At 34.2% G+C, this 17,500-nt stretch overlaps 3 protein-coding genes, 25 pseudogenes and 17 further genes, besides 29 other annotated features; 21 read left to right on the top strand and 24 right to left on the bottom strand. All coding sequences in view use genetic code 11, as the record gives it.

Annotated features, from left to right (window-relative positions):
• The window catches only part of psbB, a pseudogene marked incomplete at its 5' end in the record, with an annotated part of 1,527 nt that extends 469 nt beyond the window's left edge, over nt 1–1,058 (bottom strand). The window contains one exon of the mRNA in view: nt 1–1,058. This exon is cut by the window's left edge and continues 469 nt beyond it. Coding sequence covers nt 1–1,058 — 1,058 coding nt within the window.
• psbB overlaps nt 1–1,058 on the bottom strand; it is a 1,527-nt gene extending 469 nt beyond the window's left edge.
• Nucleotides 1–1,058: part of a sequence feature (HMMER_hit_psbB,_position_1_-_1525,_E-Value_0,_score_1589.7;~ID:misc_feature-hmmer_psbB_1;~source:HMMER) that runs on past the window's edge.
• A 451-nt stretch (nt 1,059–1,509) lies between these two features.
• On the top strand, nt 1,510–1,580 carry clpP1 (hypothetical protein; the record flags this gene model as incomplete). Its single annotated transcript has 1 exon — nt 1,510–1,580. A coding segment is annotated over one exon (71 nt), but the record flags the coding sequence as incomplete, so codon positions are not given.
• Nucleotides 1,510–1,601, top strand: clpP.
• Nucleotides 1,510–1,601: a sequence feature (HMMER_hit_clpP,_position_1_-_72,_E-Value_1.8e-14,_score_54.5;~ID:misc_feature-hmmer_clpP_3;~source:HMMER).
• Nucleotides 1,510–3,593, top strand: clpP1.
• On the top strand, nt 2,437–2,776 carry clpP.
• Nucleotides 2,437–2,776: a sequence feature (HMMER_hit_clpP,_position_68_-_366,_E-Value_1.2e-80,_score_272.7;~ID:misc_feature-hmmer_clpP_1;~source:HMMER).
• Nucleotides 2,462–2,753, top strand: clpP1 (hypothetical protein; the record flags this gene model as incomplete). The annotated part of the gene is made up of 1 exon: nt 2,462–2,753. A coding segment is annotated over one exon (292 nt), but the record flags the coding sequence as incomplete, so codon positions are not given.
• On the top strand, nt 3,358–3,610 carry clpP.
• Nucleotides 3,358–3,610: a sequence feature (HMMER_hit_clpP,_position_363_-_591,_E-Value_9.6e-59, _score_200.4;~ID:misc_feature-hmmer_clpP_2;~source:HMMER).
• On the top strand, nt 3,366–3,593 carry clpP1 (annotated as a pseudogene; the record flags this gene model as incomplete).
• Nucleotides 3,366–3,593: a sequence feature (ID:cds-blatx_clpP1_1;~source:blatX).
• A 109-nt stretch (nt 3,611–3,719) lies between the features above and the next one.
• rps12 lies at nt 3,720–3,833 on the top strand. 2 transcript variants are annotated; one of them is made up of 1 exon: nt 3,720–3,833. A coding segment is annotated over exon 1 (114 nt), but the record flags the coding sequence as incomplete, so codon positions are not given. Both variants share the same exon structure in this region.
• rps12 lies at nt 3,720–3,833 on the top strand (annotated as a pseudogene; the record flags this gene model as incomplete).
• rps12 lies at nt 3,720–3,833 on the top strand (annotated as a pseudogene; the record flags this gene model as incomplete).
• rps12 lies at nt 3,720–3,854 on the top strand.
• Nucleotides 3,720–3,854: a sequence feature (HMMER_hit_rps12,_position_1_-_114,_E-Value_3.3e-27,_score_97.6;~ID:misc_feature-hmmer_rps12_3;~source:HMMER).
• Nucleotides 3,855–4,558: 704 nt separating this feature from the next.
• rpl20 lies at nt 4,559–4,915 on the top strand.
• Nucleotides 4,559–4,915: a sequence feature (HMMER_hit_rpl20,_position_1_-_351,_E-Value_1.1e-93,_score_315.6;~ID:misc_feature-hmmer_rpl20_1;~source:HMMER).
• rpl20 lies at nt 4,559–4,945 on the top strand (annotated as a pseudogene; the record flags this gene model as incomplete).
• Nucleotides 4,559–4,945: a sequence feature (ID:cds-blatx_rpl20_1;~source:blatX).
• A 186-nt stretch (nt 4,946–5,131) lies between these two features.
• On the bottom strand, nt 5,132–5,439 carry rps18.
• Nucleotides 5,132–5,439: a sequence feature (HMMER_hit_rps18,_position_2_-_299,_E-Value_2.7e-80,_score_271.2;~ID:misc_feature-hmmer_rps18_1;~source:HMMER).
• rps18 lies at nt 5,134–5,439 on the bottom strand (annotated as a pseudogene; the record flags this gene model as incomplete).
• Nucleotides 5,134–5,439: a sequence feature (ID:cds-blatx_rps18_1;~source:blatX).
• Nucleotides 5,440–5,670: 231 nt separating this feature from the next.
• rpl33 lies at nt 5,671–5,871 on the bottom strand (annotated as a pseudogene; the record flags this gene model as incomplete). Its single annotated transcript has 1 exon — nt 5,671–5,871. A coding segment is annotated over one exon (201 nt), but the record flags the coding sequence as incomplete, so codon positions are not given.
• rpl33 lies at nt 5,671–5,871 on the bottom strand.
• Nucleotides 5,671–5,871: a sequence feature (HMMER_hit_rpl33,_position_1_-_201,_E-Value_2.5e-52,_score_179.9;~ID:misc_feature-hmmer_rpl33_1;~source:HMMER).
• A 326-nt stretch (nt 5,872–6,197) lies between these two features.
• Nucleotides 6,198–6,332, bottom strand: psaJ (annotated as a pseudogene; the record flags this gene model as incomplete).
• Nucleotides 6,198–6,332: a sequence feature (ID:cds-blatx_psaJ_1;~source:blatX).
• psaJ lies at nt 6,201–6,332 on the bottom strand.
• Nucleotides 6,201–6,332: a sequence feature (HMMER_hit_psaJ,_position_1_-_130,_E-Value_5e-31,_score_110.0;~ID:misc_feature-hmmer_psaJ_1;~source:HMMER).
• An 868-nt stretch (nt 6,333–7,200) lies between these two features.
• On the bottom strand, nt 7,201–7,317 carry petG.
• Nucleotides 7,201–7,317: a sequence feature (HMMER_hit_petG,_position_1_-_115,_E-Value_2.2e-29,_score_105.0;~ID:misc_feature-hmmer_petG_1;~source:HMMER).
• petG lies at nt 7,204–7,317 on the bottom strand (annotated as a pseudogene; the record flags this gene model as incomplete).
• Nucleotides 7,204–7,317: a sequence feature (ID:cds-blatx_petG_1;~source:blatX).
• A 166-nt stretch (nt 7,318–7,483) lies between these two features.
• petL lies at nt 7,484–7,579 on the bottom strand (annotated as a pseudogene; the record flags this gene model as incomplete). The annotated part of the gene is made up of 1 exon: nt 7,484–7,579. A coding segment is annotated over one exon (96 nt), but the record flags the coding sequence as incomplete, so codon positions are not given.
• petL lies at nt 7,484–7,579 on the bottom strand.
• Nucleotides 7,484–7,579: a sequence feature (HMMER_hit_petL,_position_1_-_95,_E-Value_1.7e-23,_score_86.2;~ID:misc_feature-hmmer_petL_1;~source:HMMER).
• Nucleotides 7,580–8,826: 1,247 nt separating this feature from the next.
• Nucleotides 8,827–9,078, top strand: psbE (annotated as a pseudogene). Its single transcript has one exon. A coding segment is annotated over exon 1 (252 nt), but the record flags the coding sequence as incomplete, so codon positions are not given.
• On the top strand, nt 8,827–9,078 carry psbE (annotated as a pseudogene; the record flags this gene model as incomplete).
• Nucleotides 8,827–9,078: a sequence feature (HMMER_hit_psbE,_position_1_-_252,_E-Value_4.1e-78,_score_264.2;~ID:misc_feature-hmmer_psbE_1;~source:HMMER).
• An 8-nt stretch (nt 9,079–9,086) lies between these two features.
• Nucleotides 9,087–9,206, top strand: psbF (annotated as a pseudogene). Its single transcript has one exon. A coding segment is annotated over exon 1 (120 nt), but the record flags the coding sequence as incomplete, so codon positions are not given.
• psbF lies at nt 9,087–9,206 on the top strand (annotated as a pseudogene; the record flags this gene model as incomplete).
• Nucleotides 9,087–9,206: a sequence feature (HMMER_hit_psbF,_position_1_-_120,_E-Value_2.4e-33,_score_117.3;~ID:misc_feature-hmmer_psbF_1;~source:HMMER).
• Nucleotides 9,207–9,233: 27 nt separating this feature from the next.
• Nucleotides 9,234–9,350, top strand: psbL (annotated as a pseudogene). Its single transcript has one exon. A coding segment is annotated over exon 1 (117 nt), but the record flags the coding sequence as incomplete, so codon positions are not given.
• Nucleotides 9,234–9,350, top strand: psbL (annotated as a pseudogene; the record flags this gene model as incomplete).
• Nucleotides 9,234–9,350: a sequence feature (HMMER_hit_psbL,_position_1_-_116,_E-Value_9.9e-31,_score_109.2;~ID:misc_feature-hmmer_psbL_1;~source:HMMER).
• Nucleotides 9,351–9,489: 139 nt separating this feature from the next.
• psbJ lies at nt 9,490–9,612 on the top strand (annotated as a pseudogene). The gene has a single exon. A coding segment is annotated over exon 1 (123 nt), but the record flags the coding sequence as incomplete, so codon positions are not given.
• Nucleotides 9,490–9,612, top strand: psbJ (annotated as a pseudogene; the record flags this gene model as incomplete).
• Nucleotides 9,490–9,612: a sequence feature (HMMER_hit_psbJ,_position_1_-_122,_E-Value_1.4e-31,_score_112.0;~ID:misc_feature-hmmer_psbJ_1;~source:HMMER).
• Nucleotides 9,613–10,461: 849 nt separating this feature from the next.
• petA lies at nt 10,462–11,424 on the bottom strand (annotated as a pseudogene; the record flags this gene model as incomplete). Its single annotated transcript has 1 exon — nt 10,462–11,424. A coding segment is annotated over one exon (963 nt), but the record flags the coding sequence as incomplete, so codon positions are not given.
• Nucleotides 10,462–11,424, bottom strand: petA.
• Nucleotides 10,462–11,424: a sequence feature (HMMER_hit_petA,_position_1_-_963,_E-Value_1.7e-293,_score_976.4;~ID:misc_feature-hmmer_petA_1;~source:HMMER).
• A 267-nt stretch (nt 11,425–11,691) lies between these two features.
• cemA lies at nt 11,692–12,390 on the bottom strand (annotated as a pseudogene; the record flags this gene model as incomplete).
• Nucleotides 11,692–12,390: a sequence feature (ID:cds-blatx_cemA_1;~source:blatX).
• cemA lies at nt 11,692–12,456 on the bottom strand.
• Nucleotides 11,692–12,456: a sequence feature (HMMER_hit_cemA,_position_777_-_1512,_E-Value_5e-202, _score_674.7;~ID:misc_feature-hmmer_cemA_1;~source:HMMER).
• A 232-nt stretch (nt 12,457–12,688) lies between these two features.
• ycf4 lies at nt 12,689–13,243 on the bottom strand (annotated as a pseudogene; the record flags this gene model as incomplete). The annotated part of the gene is made up of 1 exon: nt 12,689–13,243. A coding segment is annotated over one exon (555 nt), but the record flags the coding sequence as incomplete, so codon positions are not given.
• Nucleotides 12,689–13,243, bottom strand: ycf4.
• Nucleotides 12,689–13,243: a sequence feature (HMMER_hit_ycf4,_position_2_-_555,_E-Value_6.5e-157,_score_524.1;~ID:misc_feature-hmmer_ycf4_1;~source:HMMER).
• Nucleotides 13,244–13,576: 333 nt separating this feature from the next.
• Nucleotides 13,577–13,678, bottom strand: psaI (annotated as a pseudogene; the record flags this gene model as incomplete).
• Nucleotides 13,577–13,678: a sequence feature (ID:cds-blatx_psaI_1;~source:blatX).
• psaI lies at nt 13,577–13,687 on the bottom strand.
• Nucleotides 13,577–13,687: a sequence feature (HMMER_hit_psaI,_position_1_-_110,_E-Value_9.6e-25,_score_88.2;~ID:misc_feature-hmmer_psaI_1;~source:HMMER).
• A 620-nt stretch (nt 13,688–14,307) lies between these two features.
• On the bottom strand, nt 14,308–15,783 carry accD (annotated as a pseudogene; the record flags this gene model as incomplete).
• Nucleotides 14,308–15,783: a sequence feature (ID:cds-blatx_accD_1;~source:blatX).
• On the bottom strand, nt 14,311–15,783 carry accD.
• Nucleotides 14,311–15,783: a sequence feature (HMMER_hit_accD,_position_3_-_1482,_E-Value_0,_score_1197.9;~ID:misc_feature-hmmer_accD_1;~source:HMMER).
• A 611-nt stretch (nt 15,784–16,394) lies between these two features.
• Nucleotides 16,395–17,500, bottom strand: part of rbcL — a 1,428-nt pseudogene continuing 322 nt past the window's right edge. Inside the window, exon 1 of the mRNA in view lies at nt 16,395–17,500. This exon is cut by the window's right edge and continues 322 nt beyond it. Coding sequence covers nt 16,395–17,500 — 1,106 coding nt within the window.
• Nucleotides 16,395–17,500, bottom strand: part of rbcL — a pseudogene marked incomplete at its 5' end in the record, with an annotated part of 1,428 nt that continues 322 nt past the window's right edge.
• Nucleotides 16,395–17,500: part of a sequence feature (HMMER_hit_rbcL,_position_1_-_1425,_E-Value_0,_score_1513.3;~ID:misc_feature-hmmer_rbcL_1;~source:HMMER) that runs on past the window's edge.

The raw sequence follows: 17,500 nt of genomic DNA, 5'->3' as shown, positions 1-17,500 counted from the left end.
TCACGTCCTTCTTTATCTCTAAAAATGGGGTGTCCTAACCATCCAACAGCTATTCCATCGCCGTTGTCCATTGAGCCCGCTCTAAATAATCCTCCTTTCGCAGGATTATTGCCAATGTAATCATAAAAAGCCAATTTCTCGGGAATTTTCGACCAAGCTTCCGATAAACTTTGATTTTCGGCTAACCCAGCACTTATTCGTCGGTATATTTCTTGCTGAAAGTATCCCTGATCCCATTGATAACGAGTCGGGCCAAATAATTCGATCGGAGTAGTTGCTGAACCATACCACATAGTTCCGGCAACAACAAAAGCTGCAAAAAAGACAGCAGCGATACTACTAGAAAGAACGGTTTCAATATTGCCCATACGTAATCCTTTGTATAGACGTTGAGGCGGACGGACACTAAGATGGAATAGACCGGCTAATATGCCTAATGTCCCTGCTGCAATATGATGAGAGGCTATTCCTCCTGGAACAAAAGGATCAAAACCTTCCACGCCCCATGCTGGACTTACAGGTTGTACTTTTCCAGTTAGTCCATAAGGATCGGACACCCATATTCCGGGCCCGTACAAGCCTGTTACATGAAATGCACCAAAACCAAAACAAGCCACCCCGGAAAGAAATAAATGAATTCCAAAAATCTTAGGCAAATCCAAAGAAGGTTTTCCTGTACGTTCATCAGAAAATATTTCTAGATCCCAATACACCCAATGCCAAATAGCTGCCAAAAAGCACAAGCCAGAAAACGCAATATGCGCTCCGGCCACACCTTCGTAACTCCAAATGCCGGGATCCGTTATAGTCCCCCCTGTAATACTCCAACCGCCCCATGAATTGGTTATTCCTAAACGAGTCATGAAAGGTATAACGAACATACCCTGTCTCCACATTGGATCAAGAACGGGGTCAGAGGGATCAAAAACTGCTAATTCATACAGAGCCATCGAACCGGCCCAACCAGCAACCAGAGCTGTATGCATGATATGGACAGAAATCAAGCGGCCGGGATCATTCAATACGACGGTATGAACACGATACCAAGGCAAACCCATGGAAATACCCCTTTATCAAAGAAAAATGACACTATGTAACTTTATTGCATTGGAAAAGACTATGACTATGCAATGGATCCCTTTTGTTCCATAGATTATCTCGGAACAAGGGTTAATATTTGTTCTATTCTGTTGGTAATAATGGAACAATTAGGTTTGTAGGAACAAAGAGAAACAAATCTATTCTATACCCGATAAGTAGCAATACGCAATGGGGAGTTGATACCAGCGTCTATCAGTAAATGCTTTCATACTTGTTCATAATTGGAAGGCTATATTAGTAAGAATTTTCCTTTATTTATTCTCTCTTCTTAAACTAAACCTTTCTAATCTATGCAGAAAATCGAATTAAAAGAAGGTTGATATTATAAAGACAATAATCCTAAATCCTAATTATTACGTTTCCACATCAAAGTGAAATAGAGTACTTAATTATTTTTTCTTTCATTTAATGCCTATTGGTGTTCCAAAAGTTCCCTTTCGAAGTCCTGGAGAGGAAGATGCATCTTGGGTTGACGTATAGTGCGACTTGTCAGATATATTGGGTCATATGGGATTTTCCCGTTCTCTCTCCCGATTGAGATATCCCCCCTTTCGCCCAAGAAAGATTGATTGAATCATCCAAAATTTGGAGCGTGAAATGCAATTAGATCCTTTTTTTAGTTTTAGGGGGATTCAGATTAATATTATCAATTAGAATAATTTATGGTTGGCTCAGTTGGACCAAAAAAATGAAGTATCCAGGCTCCGCTTATAAAAACCCCAATCCCAATTGGGAATATATTGCAAATTACTACTTGTATTATATAGTTTATTTACTTTAAACTCTTAATCGTTTCAATTTGAAATTCAAAATAGAAAAAGAGCTATCTTAACCTTAATCACTCAATTAAAGTAATGAATATAATATGTTGAATATTGAAATTGACGAAAGAAACGATATGAAATAAATAAAAAAAGGGGAAATTTTAAGAACAAAAACAAGTGGTATTGGAAACATTTGCCCTATATGTGCAAATCAAAATCGGGCAGATCTTTACCCGGAGTAGAGCATAAACCTAAAAAAAGAAAAGAGACCCATTCAAGAACAAGAAAATGACATCGTGATTTGGATTGGATCTCGATGATATGATACATCAATGAAAAGTAAGTTCAATTTTTTTTTCGATTTTAGTAGAATTTTATTCTATTATTATATGGGTAATTTCGGGAAAGGAACAAAAAGTAATCTTTCTTGAAAAATAGAAAAGAAGACCCTTGATTATTCATTATAAGTTGAAAAAACCTCGATGAAAAAAAAAGGATATAAAATCTACACATTGATTTTTTTTCACAATTTTGTTTGAACCGTATGCATCAAAAGGTGCATGTACGGTTCCTAAGGGATACAATTTTACCCTAATCAACCGACTTTATCGAGAAAGATTACTTTTTTTAGGCCAAGAAGTCGATAGCGAGATCTCAAATCAACTTATAGGTCTTATGGTATATCTCAGTATCGAGGACGATACCAAGGATTTGTATTTGTTTATAAATTCTCCTGGCGGATGGGTAATACCCGGAGTAGCTATTTATGATACCATGCAATTTGTGCGACCAGATGTACATACAATATGTATGGGGTTGGCTGCTTCAATGGGATCTTTTATCCTGGTCGGAGGAGAAATTACCAAACGTTTAGCATTCCCTCACGCTTGGCGCCAATGAGTTTTTTATTTGAGAGAAAAAAGAAGACTATGCCTTCACCATATGAAATATTAATATTAAGTAATAATAGCATGGCACTTTGAATTCGATATGAGAAAATTTTGCTCGATTTTATTTTCAAAACATTCGATTATGTATCGAAAGAGTAGTATGAGATGAAGAGTATTCCCGATTTTTTGATTTTATATCAGGAGTCCATTTCAGCGTCACAAACTTTTTTTTCATAAAAAAAGACTCTATTTATGTTTGAAAGAATACAAAAAAGCTTTCTTCCTTATTTTTCAGATCAAAAAGAAACTTTGGGATTGCTGAACTACAGACGAAATAAATATCTAAAGCAACGGAGCCATCATAGTATTTTTGAACTCCTACGAAAAGAAGGGTGGTAATTGGATAATTTACTGATCTGGATCTGATCGATCCTATATTTTCTCTTTTTTTTTCAACGGAAAATGAAAGTAAATTCCATTGTATAGCCGTATGCAATGCGAAAAAGATGCACGTACGGTTGTTCAATTCTATCTTTTTTATTGTTATTCCGTATTTTTTCTCGTCGCCTCTTTGTGCGAGATAGAAGAACTTTTTTTAGGATATATCATCAGGGTAATGATTCATCAACCCGCGAGCTCTTTTTATGAGGCCCAAACGGGAGAATTTCTCCTGGAAGCGGAAGAACTTTTGAAATTGCGCGAAACCCTCACAAGGGTTTATGGACAAAGAACGGGCAAACCCTTATGGGTTGTATCCGAAGATATGGAAAGAGATGTTTTTATGTCAGCAACAGAAGCCCAAGCTCATGGAATTATTGATCTTGTAGCAGTCGAATAAAAATAGTTAACCGTTTGAAATTTTATATTGTTACTAGGTTTACCATTCTAGGTTTACTATTCTATTAACTAGAAATACATTCGGTTAGGATTGATCTAAACCAGCCCATTATGTATATGATTCAGCATGCCAACTATTAAACAACTTATTAGAAATACAAGACAGCCAATCAGAAATGTGACGAAATCCCCCGCGCTTCGGGGATGCCCTCAGCGCCGAGGAACATGTACTAGGGTGTATGTGTGACTCGTTCAGATTATAAACTGGAACAAAAACAAATGAAAGAAAACAATTTTTCCAGTATCAATGATCAGTACTGGTGAATAGTATAAAACTCCAGTCACTATCTAAAATGAATAAAATGAAAAAGATCTATTCATCTATTGGGTATGAAATTTATGGTCTCTATTGGTATAAATCGGGTTTAAGATAAGAAAAAATTTCCCATTGGTAGCGAACGTTATCCATTTAGCAGGGAATCTTCTTTTAAGAGCGCAAAATTCTGCTCCCATTCTTCCAAGAACGGACTAACAGGGTCAGCTATCCAGCTAACCTTCAAAATTAAATACCGTTACTGTACAGGTGGATCTCATTGTGAAAGACCTATTACTGGATAATTCATGGGTAGAGCCAACAAGTTTGAACTGTACAAGTTATCAATAAGATTCCGGAAATGAAATAAGGGGCTCCGGTGTATAGAGAGGACCTCACCGTTTAAAAAGTAACCATAGAAACGAAGGAACCCACTATTTCTTTAATCATCTATATTTAATTTGTCTTGTTTCAAAGCGAAATGTCGAAAAAAAGACAAAAAATAGTGGTTGGGAAGGTTATAGTAGCAAAAGCCATTGGAATTTTTATTTTATACATTGGAAAAATCCGTTTTGTTATTAATAGACCGGGGAAAAAAGAATAACTCAAAGAAATAAAATCAATTAGTTATTCATCAAAGTTTCATTTATTCAATGACTAGAGTTAAACGAGGATATATAGCTCGAAGACGAAGAAAAAAAATTCGTTTATTTGGATCAAGCTTTCGAGGGGCCCATTCAAGACTTACTCGAACTATTGCTCAACAGAAAATAAGAGCTTTGGTTTCGGCTCATCGGGATAGAGATAGGCAAAAGAGAGATTTTCGTCGTTTGTGGATCACTCGGATAAACGCAGTAATTCGCGAAAAGGGGGTATACTATAATTATAGCAAATTTATACACGATCTGTACAAGAGACAGTTGCTTCTTAATCGTAAAATACTTGCACAAATCGCTATATTAAATCCGAATTGTATTTATATGATTTACAATGAGATCATAAAAAAAGAAGATTGCAACAAATATCTCGAAATGATTTAAATCAAGTTTCCCGGAGTTTATTCTCCGGGAGTATAGAGTAGAAATTTGTCTGATAAAATACGATAAATAAAAAAAAATCAACAAATCCATTCAAAAAAAAATTCCCAATTTTTATATTATCTTACGACGTGACAATCAAATTTAGATTCAATTCAATTATCAACTAAATAAAGAATAAGTCTATTATTTTATTTATTTTTGGTTCTAAAACTCGCAGTTCTAGTAGTCGACTCGGTTCTTTCAAATTGTTTCTCATTATTAAGAAAAGGTAACAAAGATAAAATACGAGCTTGTTTTATAGCAATAGTAATTAATCGTTGTTGTTTCAAGGTCAATCTATTTACTCGCCTAGATAAAATTTTTCCTTGTTCACTAATAAATCGACTAATTAAACTCATGTTTCTATAATCAATTCGATCCCCCGATTGAATCGGGGGCAAACGCCGACGAAAAGATCGCTTGGATTTAATAAAGGATCGCTTGGATTTATCCATAGTTTGTTTAGTTTATTCCTTATACCGAAAATCCGATTTCTTAATTCTAATTTTTTTTTAGGTCCAGTCGAAATAGGATTTTATTTGTTTATATATATTTATTTATTATATATAATAATATGAATTTAATATAGAAATTCATTTTGTATTAAAAAAAATAGTAAATAATATATAATGAAAATTGTTTTGTCCCCTTACTTGAAAGGCTAATCGAGAGACGTTCGGGTCGATCTATTTCTTTATCTCTCCATGAATTGTATGTTTGTAACAATAGGGACAAAATTTTCGCAATTCCAATCGACTAGGCGTATTGTGGCGATTCTTTTGAGTAATATATCTGGAAACGCCCCGTGATCTCTTATTAACACTCTTTCGAACACAACTAGTACATTCCAAAATAACTTTTACTCGGACATCTTTACCCTTAGCCATGAACCTCCTTTGGATATTTGATTCAAGCAACTTTTCTATTTTTCTTGAAGAAAAAAATAGAAAAGTTGCAAAAATAGAAATACAATTCAAAAAATTTTGTTGAAATCAATAGAGTAATAATAATATATTAAGTAAAGAAATACTACGTAATCAAATTCAAAAGGTTTCTAATTAGATTTCTAATCACAGTATTTCATTTAAGTATCGTGTATAATACTCTTACCCTAGACCCGCATTTTTTTTTCATTTCCATTCGAGCCTGAACCTAAGTTTTGATGAGGTTGAATCCACTTTTCTTCTTGACTAACCCCTTCCCGTATCAATAACTAGAATCAAAAAAAGGGGAATGTCAACGCATCTGGGAAAAACCGATTGATTTCTATTAATAGACCAGCTAAAGACCCAAACCATAAAGTACTTAGTACCGGTGCCACGGAAAGATATGTTTTGAAATCTCGCATTGAAAGTCCTCCTTTTTAATTTCTTTAATGTCTAAAAGAAAAGTAATACATATCTAATTTATGATCCGATGTATATATGATAATTAAAGACTACTTGTGTTTGTACACAAAATTCCTAAGCTAAGTCAAATTAAAATCGACTATAATATAGTCGATAAGATCTTTTTTTAACAAAAAGAATAGCATGCCCCTTCCTGCTGAACTGAGCATTTCTGAGAAGTATTTTTAGTTTACGGCATACTTTCAGATACAAATTCTTTCTATTATACCTTATATGATACGAGACCAAAAAGAAGAGGAAATGGCAGGGCAAATTAAATTATGTATTTTTATGGGAAATAAGGATGTGGAAAACAAGACAAGGATTCTTTACAATTACACTATAAAACCAATTGAATTGAAAGGGATGTAGCGCAGCTTGGTAGCGCGTTTGTTTTGGGTACAAAATGTCACGGGTTCAAATCCTGTCATCCCTACCTAATTACTTTTACTCTGAGAAGTAAGGAGGAATTAATGGAAATTTTGATTAAAATTAGACATATGTAATCTCTCATTTTTTTTATGATATTCTATACGATAGATAGTGTATGCATGCAGGATGTAGATAGAGTTTTGAGTTATAAAAAAAACCTTTCTTTCCAGTCTTATCTAGTGTGATAAGAAAGCGCTCTTAGTTCAGTTCGGTAGAACGTGGGTCTCCAAAACCCGATGTCGTAGGTTCAAATCCTACAGAGCGTGATTCCATTCTTGTTAGGACAAATTGAATTATCGAATTAGACTGAAATAAATGAACAGTAATCTAATCTAAAATTGACCTCCTGCGGATTAGAGAAACAAGGAGGTCAATCAAAAAAAAAGAGTTGTTAATTAATCAAAGATCTAACTGATCACCACGTCTGTATTGTAAATATGCAGTTACAAATAATCCAGCCAAAGTAATAGGAATTAGACCTAAGACGATTCCAAATAGAAAAACTTCAATCATTTCAATTCGTTTGAAAAAAAAAAAAGAAAGGTAATATCTATCCCTAAATATTAATGGGAATTGCCCATGAATCTCAATAACCAAAAATTATCAATTGCCGCAGTAAACAATTATAAAATAGACGGAATCCCACCGAATATTTCTTGAGTTGTTCATTCAATTAATTTTAAATAAGTCGTATCTTGTTTAGACCTATAAATAGAGCAGAGGTTATAGTTAAAGCCGCTAGTAAAAAACCGAAATAACTAGTTAGAGTAGGCATGAAGGAGCTAAATAAAATATGTTCTTTTTATACATATGTTTCTAAAGCACTTACCTAAATTTCCATTTGGAAAGCGAATAAGCAAAAATATCAATTCAAAGAATAAGTTCAATTTAAAGTTTTTGATTCATTAACTATTACATTATAGATGTCACTAACAAAGAGAAAGTAAGAGCGGTAGAAAAAAAAAGAAATGAATCATCATCTGTGACATCTACACATATCGTGATTTTGAATCAACCTATTTTTTGCAAAACCTTTGAGTAAACTAATCGAATAATAATAACTATGCCATGGAACTTTATTCAAAAATGAAATGTTATTTATTTGAATCACTATAGAATAAAATGGAAAAAAAAATTCGATTTTGATCCTTTCTTTTTTTAAAAAAACTCTTTTTTTTTAGAACGAAAAGTTCTTTTAGAACATAAGACTTTTTCTTTTCAATTGAACTTATTAGACTCAGCAATCGGGTTCATCCATATAAATAATATTTTGAATGAAAAGAAAAAGACTATCATCATTCAAAAAAAAATTTTATTTTGTTTAACTCGATTCTAAGACTAGTAATTGCTCTTATCTTTTCCTTTATAGGTTCTATATTTCATATTACTATTATTAATTTATATAATATAAAGCCGCATCCTTGCAGTTAGGTCAATCAACACCCTTGGATCTGATCCACCAATGGATGCATTACAAAAATATATTAATTGAAATCAATTAATATATTTTTTCTTTTTTTTTTCGACGATTAACCAATTCCTTAAAATATAAAGTAAGGAATTTCCCCAAACCTCTTCTATATTTAGAACCCCGAAAAAGCACTTTTTAGATTTCTCGTCTACCTGTCGAGTTGAATTGGAAGAATATTCTCATATTCTTCCGGAATTTTTCACGAATTATTAGATAGAAACGAACTTGTCAGATTCCCCCTTTCCCCAATCGTCAGTTTCGAGTCTGAAGCCAATACAATCATAGAGAGAACCTGTATATTATTTGTATTTTAAAAATTTTCTATATAAATAAAAAAAAGAAATTCTCTAGTACTTTATTTCAATATTAATTGAAATTGCCTTGCTGTGTCAGAAGAAGGATAGCTATACTGATTCGGTATACTCTAAAGAAACCTTTGGTACTATATGGGTAATCCTACAAGGATTTTACGTTTTTACGTAAATGGAAATTTACTAATTTCATCTTTTACGGATTTGCCTTTGACTGTACAAGAATATGTGGAGCTCAGCATGTCTGGAAGCACAGGAGAACGTTCTTTTGCTGATATTATTACCAGTATTCGATACTGGGTTATTCATAGCATTACTATACCTTCCCTATTCATTGCGGGTTGGTTATTCGTCAGCACGGGTTTAGCTTACGACGTGTTTGGAAGCCCTCGGCCAAACGAATATTTCACAGAGAGCCGACAAGGAATTCCATTAATAACTGGCCGTTTTGACTCTTTGGAACAACTTGATGAATTTAGTAGATCCTTTTAGGAGGCCCAATGACCATAGATCGAACCTATCCGATTTTTACAGTGCGATGGCTGGCTGTTCACGGACTGGCTATACCTACCGTTTCTTTTTTGGGGTCAATATCCGCAATGCAGTTCATCCAACGATAAACAAAACCGAATCCGAATTATAGAGCTACGACACAATCAAACCCGAACGAACAAAATGTTGAATTGAATCGTACCAGTCTTTATTGGGGGCTATTACTCATTTTTGTACTTGCTGTTTTATTTTCTAACTATTTTTTCAATTAAATAAAAAGAACGAAAGAAATATATAGAATAGAGTAGGAATTCTCTTATCCCATTCGGAAGGACCGCATTTCATAATTATCCATGACTGTTTATGTCTCTAGCACGACCACTTGATGAAATGTGGAGGGAAGTGGAGTAAATGGCCGATACTACTGGAAGGATTCCTCTTTGGATAATAGGTACTGTAGCTGGCATTCTTGTGATCGGTTTAATAGGTATTTTCTTTTATGGTTCATATTCTGGATTAGGCTCATCGCTGTAGTAATTGGATGAATCGAGGGATAGATATGAAAGTATAAGAACTCAACGGGACCTTCCTTCCCCCTCGAATTAGACAAACAAAGAAGGGGGAGGTCCCATTCAATTCTTTTTTTAATTATCAGAAATTTTTTCGTATAAATGAAAAAAGGATCCTTCCTAAATTGTTAAGTTAAAAGAAAGCACTTGATTTACTGAATGACACAATAGAATCTATATTTTTCTCGATTAAATAGAATGCAAGAAGTTCCATTTGTTCAATAAATTGCCCTCTCTCTTTTTTTTTCAGTTTGTCCACTACTTATACGTGTAATAATAAGAAAAAAATAATCAATCTAAAAGTAAAAAAATAAAAATTTCGACTAAGTCTTTGACGAAGGGAATCAAGACTCATTACTATTTCGACACACGACAAGTATGTGTAAAATTCCTTGTCGTGTGTCGAAGACCAGGAAGGCAAAGAATCCCCCCTAGAATCATTTGTTCCCTTCATTTTTATTTTCGTTATATTCCCCGCTTAGTCTAGTATCTAGTCGAATTGAATTCTCGACTAGAAAACTTTTGATACACTATATGACATTGAAATATCCGATCTATCATATGATAGATCGTGACATCATTCCAATTTCAATTGGAAAAAGTCAAATAGTCTTTTTCGCAATCCAATATATATATATTATAACTAATAATCTAGTACAAGTAATTCCAAACTTCTCGTAGATGTATAAGAAAAGTCAAAACAAACAAAAAACAACCTTTTCATAATTTATTTATTGATCATCCAAAATTGTCAAAGAATTGTCAACAAGAATTTTATTCTTGGTACAAGCTTGATGTTGATAAATACACGAATCTAGAAATTCATTTCGGACAATTGAACCTTCTCGAACTGTTTCTTTTTAAGAACCAAAAAGATTTGTGCCAAAATAACAGATGCAAAGAAGAACAAAAGACCTTGTACGCGCAGTGGGTCTTGAAGTACTATTTCCGCGTCTCCCTGACCAAATCCACCCACATTAGGATTACTCGTTAATGGTTGATCAAGTTTGATGGATTCACCCTCTGAAACAAGAAGCTCTGGTCCTGGAGGGATAATATCAACCACTTCACGTCCATCCGAGGCATCCGCTATGTTTATTTCGTATCCGCCCTTTTCTTTTCGTACAATTTTATTTACTATACCTGCTGCTGTGGCATTATAAACTGTATTATTACTCTTGCTTCCGTCAGGATAAATCTGACCCCTTCCTCTGTTACCCCCTACATATATCGGATATTTTAAGAAGTGAACATCGTTTTTAGTGGCAGGGTCCGGCGAAAGAATAGGAAAGGTAATTTCACTATATTTTTTCCCAGGAACAGGACCTATAACAAGAATATTTTTTTTATTGGGGCGGTAGCTCTGAAAAGAAAGATTGCCTATCTTTTCTTTCATCTCTGGAGAAATACGATCGGGTGGGGCTAATTCAAACCCCTCAGGTAAAATAAGAACAGCCCCCACATTCAAACCCCCTTTTTTGCCGTTAGCAAGAACTTGTTTTAATTGCATATCATAAGGAATTCGAACAACTGCTTCAAATACAGTATCTGGAAGCACCGTTTGTGGAACCTCAATATCCACAGGCTTATTAGCTAAATGGCAATTGGCACATACAATACGTCCAGTCGCTTCTCGTGGATTTTCATAACCTTGCTGTGCGAAAATGGGATATGCATTCGAAATAGATGACCGAGTTATTATATATATCACGAGCGATATGGAAATGGATCGAGTAATCTGTTCTTTTATCCAAGAAAAGGTATTTATAGTTTGCATGGTCCAATCATTGATTCCGAAAATTTCTACAATAAATTGGGTAGGTTGCTAGTATAGTTCCCTATCCCCGATTCTGCTATTTACTTTAACCGAAACTGAATTTTATGAAATAATATTACTGGAATATGGGAGGAACTCCCCGCCTTAGATGGGTAGAAATATAAAGAGGAAGTACAATTTTGAATGCTTTGGTTATGTACAAAGTAACAAACATTCGAATTCTTAATTCGAATTGGATTTAGATTCGTATACCCTTTTTTATTCTTTTCAGTCATTCATTGAATGATAAATCACTACAAGTGATGGGGATACACGATTTAAATAACGGAAAATCCAATATTTCAAGATTGTATCTAGAATGACTGGAAAAGTGGAAACAAGACCAGATATAATTTGATCGTTATGGGCAAATCCAAAATCTTTGTAGATAGAGCCAATCATTAGTTCCCAACCATGGGGCGAGTGAAATCCGATACATAAATCAGTTAATAAAAGAATAGAAAAAGCTTTTATTGTGTCACTTAAGTTATATAGGAATTCCTGAACCCAAGAGTTAAGAAGAATAAGTTCTTTATTTGCCAGAATAGAATAACCGCTTAGAATAAGGAAACAGATTAAATTTGTCGAGAAGTGCAAAATAATATGGATACAATCCTCATTATGCATCTTGATCAATTGAATCGTTTCATTGTGGATTCCTATACGAAGCTTTTGTAGATGTGTTTCCGGATATTCCTTTATCATTTCGTCCAACAAGCGGAGCTCCTCTAATTCGATGAATTTTTCTATAAGATTTTTTTCTTGAATAGCATTCAAAAAAGTTTCAGATTGTTTAGTATTCCACCAATTAGTAACCCAAGATTCCAGACTTTTTTGAAATGATAGAGAGATCCACCAGGGTAAGAATACTATAGATACAAGATATAGAAAAGAAATAAATGCTTTCTTTTTTTCCATTTTTTTTTTTTCATCTATAAATTGTTAATGAACCCGTCGCGTTCGTCAACTTTATGCGATCTAATATTTCTATCAAACATGAATTCTATTCCAATGTATAGAATCCATGAATCTATTGTTTGTTTTTTTGTGATTTAATAATTAGTCCTTGAATCTTGAAAGAATACAGAAATAGACAAAAAGTCCACTTTGAATTTGAATGAAGAAATGATAAAAAAAAGAGTGTTTCCGGATATTGCAATTGATCCAAGTCGAAGCAAATAAATTCCTTCCTTTCGATGAATACACGGCAGAGTCACTTTATTTTTCAAAATACTTCAATTGGTACACGCAAGAAATAGGCCAATTCAGCAGCTTTTTGTTCAATTTCTCGTGGAGTCAAATTCTCATCAGTACGAGTCAAAGGAATGGCTCCCTGGCCTCTGGTTTCCAAATAAAGGACACGACGAGTATAAATACCCTCTTTAAGTTCTATTCTAATAGACTGAATATCGTTTATAAGAAATCGGAAGAAGATGCGACGGTTTTTTCCAGGGAATCCCCAACGAAAAATACAGACTATTCCTTCTTTTCTATCGAATCGATCATAACCACTACCTACATTCCACGAAATTGCACACCATAAATAGGAGCTAATAAAGAGGCCCGCGATCCCATAGAAAGACATCACGATTCCTTGTGGAAAAAAAAGAATTTGCTGGGAGGGAAATAAAGATATCAAATTTCTACCAAGATAGCTGGAAATTCCAACCAATAAGAATCCTAATGAACCTAAAAAAAGGATAAAGGCCCAGCAGAAATTACTTATTTTTCGAGATCCCGTTATAAGTTCTACCCATATACGTTCTGATCGCCAATTCATACTAGATCTGATTGCATTTAATTTGAATTGAAAGAATACCCAAAATGAATTGTACTTTCCTTACTCTGTCTTGTTTCCGATGTAACTCTCATCAACTAGTCCTATTCTGATGTCGGATGTGTTTCACTTTTACTTTTATTTAAATATCTAAATATTTATTTCTATTTTCATTTTTAGTTAGATCAAAATAATAACATCGACCCCTATGCAGTCCTCTTTCCACATACATAAGGGCTCTTTCATTTATGTTTGGAAGAAATCGTGTGGCATACCATCTCGCTAAATAGATATCTGTGTTATGATTCAAGTCTAAGTCTTGAAAAAGAAGAAGATCTAAACAATCTTATTTTTTTGAACATAAAGAAATAAAGAAGCTATTGCAATTGCCGGAAATACTAGGCCTACTAAAGGCACCAAAATAGATGGAAAGTTCATAGTTGTCATAGAATGGGTACCTCGATTTACTATATTGTAATTGTACCTGTTTGTTATATTTTTTTGTTGTTATTATGTTATTATATTAATTAATTAATTAGAATTCTAATTCTATAGAAGGAGTATAGTATATAATAAGTACAAGGAATGTAGAACTAAAAAATAAATTAGCTTTCTACATATAATATATGATAATCGACTTTATTTTCTTATTTTTCATCTTTTTTTCTTTCTTTTGCTTCTACTAATTCAAGAAAATAGAAGATTTCTTATAAACTCAATTTCCAAAGGATTCGTTATAGTCTGATCCAAAAGGTATTTTTAATAAAGATTCCCAGAAAATATCGAAAGATGCAAAAAGCTATTTTTTAATTCGAAGTCTATACATATGTACGTGTAAGAAGGGAACATGCATTTTTTTTATTTGACTAATTTCACAGAATAAAAAGGAAGAAGTCGTTCTTTTATCTTGTTGATCGAGTTTTCCTAATTATTCACATTTTAAAATTCTTTTTCTTATTCCAAAATTAGGATGTTGCCAACCAAAAACCCCCATTCTCTGGTTTTTACTTTGATTCCAATAAACAAAAAAACAAACAATTTTTTGAAACAAATAAAAAAAATGGACCTTAATCCTCGACTTTATTTTGATTCAAAGGAAAAAAAGCATGCAGTTGAAATAACTCACTTAGAACGCCTTTTAAAAGATTACGGGGTACAATTGGATCGAATAAACCCTTATGGAATAAAAATTCGGCTGCTTGTGAACCTTCAGGTACTGTCTTATTCAATGTTTGCTCAATCACTCTTTTACCCGCGAATGCAATGTAGGCGTTAGGTTCGGCAATAATGATATCCCCCAACATACCGAAGCTGGCTGTCACTCCACCAGTAGTAGGAGATGTAAGGATTGATACATAGAATAACTTTTTATTTGATTGATAATCATATAAAACAGACGAGATTTTAGCCATTTGCATTAAGCTCAAGCTTCCTTCTTGCATGCGGGCCCCTCCGGAAGCGCATACTATAATAAGGGGTAGTAATTTATTGGCAGCATACTCAATCACCCGGGTGATTTTTTCCCCTACTACAGATCCCATACTACCTCCCATAAACTGAAAATCCATAACCCCAATTGCTACAGGAATACCGTTTAGTTGACCTATACCTGTTTGAACAGCTTCAGTTAAACCCGTATTTATTTGATAAGAATCAATACGATCTTTATAAGCTTCGTCCTCTGAATGAAATTCAATAGGATCCATAGAGACCATATCTTCATCCATAGGATTCCAAGTACCCGGATCAATCAGAAGTTCGATTCTGTCTGAACTACTCATTTTCAAATGATATCCACATTGTTCACAAATACCCATTTTTGACTTAAGCAATTTCTTATAATTTAATGCATAACAAAATTCGCATTGAACCCACAAATGTCTATATTTTTGAGTTACATCAAGATTATTAGAACTTTCTCTTCTAGTTAAATTACTACCATTCGTGATAGTTCTTTTACTGAAACTTTCACTCCTATTTACACTTTCATTAAAAATGTAACTCAAAATGGAACTGTCACTACTATTTAGGATGGAACTTCCAATACGGATTTGAGAATGAAGATAACTGTCAATGCAATTGTTAATGTGATTATTCCAGTTATCTTTAGTATAATACATGGAACCATCATTATAAGTATGGCCACTCTTATATCTAGAGTTCATATAACTTGAATTCGAATAATTCGAAAAGGAACTTTGCAGTTCACTCAGAAAAGAATGATCGTTGTCAATCTCAAAAATTTTATTTTCAATATCAAAATATATGGAATAACTGTCTCCCTTACTATCTATAAGTAAAAAAGTATCATCCGAGATGAAATTCCCAATGTCCATGACACGAAATAAATGATCAACATTACTAGAACTGTCATTCTTTCTCCAGCTATGAATGTTTTTTTCTGTATCATTTAAATTCGGATCTTCCTTTCTACTGGTATTTTCAATAGGACCAAGACTGTCCATTGATTTACTTAATCCACATCCACACCTGTGTTCTAACCCTTTCTTAGACAACATCGAATTGAACCACCATTTTTTCATAGAGCTTTCTTGCCCCCTAGTCGCATGAAAATAAAATAGATGAGATGAATAGTCATTCGATGAAAATTGATTTGAACATTTCCTGTCAGAATAAGCATCTAGATCCAATCACTCAGATTATTAACTCAAAATTTAAAATGAGTAAGTATAGGTGAAAGAAATACTTTTTTTTGTAAAAATCCATCGTATAACTTGGTTGTATATGAATATGATAGAACTTTTTTTTTCGTAGAATCTCGTCGAATATAAGAATGAATAAGTTTCTATTCTAATACGGAATGAAACGGACAATATACAAGATGGGTAGAAGGAGTTCGTATACTTGACTTGATATCCACAGTCATAGTCCGAACCCACGGAATATGTATAAGAATCTACCAATTCTACCAATCCTAGAGATCCAGGATTAATGGTGGATCCAAGACAATAATAGAAAGTTTGAGTTGTTTAGTATTCCATTTTGTATTTAAGATCTTGCCGGTATATTTAAATAAGTCTCTATAAATAGAGAGATACAATGTATATATAGAATAATTGGATTCGGCTCAATCCTTTTAGGAAAAGATTGGGCCGAGTTTAATTACAATTCAACCGAACATTAATTACTTAGCCTAGACTGTATCCATTGCTGGGAATTCAAATTTGATTTCCTTCCATACCTCACAAGCAGCAGCTAGTTCAGGACTCCATTTGCTAGCTTCGCGAATAATTGCATTACCCTCGGTAGCAAGATTACGTCCCTCATTACGAGCTTGTACACATGCTTCTAGAGCTACTCGATTCGCTACAGCACCTGGTGCATTTCCCCAAGGGTGTCCTAAAGTTCCTCCACCAAACTGTAGTACAGAATCATCCCCAAAGATCTCGGTTAGCGCAGGCATATGCCAAACATGAATACCTCCTGAAGCAACGGGTAGAACACCTGGTGTGGAAACCCAAGATTGAGTGAAATAAATACCGCGACTTCGGTCTTTTTCAGTATAATCATCACGTAGTAAATCAACAAAGCCTAAAGTAATATCTCTTTCCCCTTCAAGCTTACCTACTACGGTACCAGAATGAATATGATCTCCACCAGACAGACGTAACGCTTTAGCTAGTACACGGAAGTGCATACCATGATTCTTCTGTCTATCAATAACTGCGTGCATTGCACGGTGGATGTGAAGAAGTAGACCATTATCTCGGCAATAATGAGCCAAGGTAGTATTTGCAGTGAATCCCCCTGTTAAGTAGTCATGCATTACGATAGGAACTCCCAACTCTCTGGCAAATACAGCCCTTTTTATCATTTCTTCGCATGTACCCGCGGTAGCATTCAAGTAATGCCCCTTGATTTCACCTGTTTCGGCTTGTGCTTTATAAAGAGCTTCGGCACAAAATAGGAAACGGTCTCTCCAACGCATAAACGGTTGGGAGTTCACGTTTTCATCATCTTTGGTAAAATCAAGTCCACCGCGAAGACATTCATAAACTGCTCGACCATAGTTTTTAGCGGATAACCCCAATTTAGGTTTAATAGTGCATCCTAATAGGGGACGACCATACTTGTTCAATTTATCTCTCTCAACTTGGATACCGTGAGGCGGGCCTTGGAAAGTTTTTACATAAGCAACAGGGATTCGCAAATCCTCCAAACGTAGAGCACGCAGGGCTTTGAACCCAAATACGTTACCCACAATGGAAGTAAACATGTTAGTAACAGAACCTTCTTCAA

The sequence above is a fragment of the Beta vulgaris genome (genome assembly GCF_026745355.1).
Source record: "Beta vulgaris subsp. vulgaris genome assembly, organelle: plastid:chloroplast".
In the NCBI taxonomy this organism is placed as follows: Eukaryota; Viridiplantae; Streptophyta; class Magnoliopsida; order Caryophyllales; family Amaranthaceae; genus Beta; species Beta vulgaris.
Note: the sequence above shows the minus strand (reverse complement) of the source record. Positions and strands in the feature narration are given on the sequence as shown.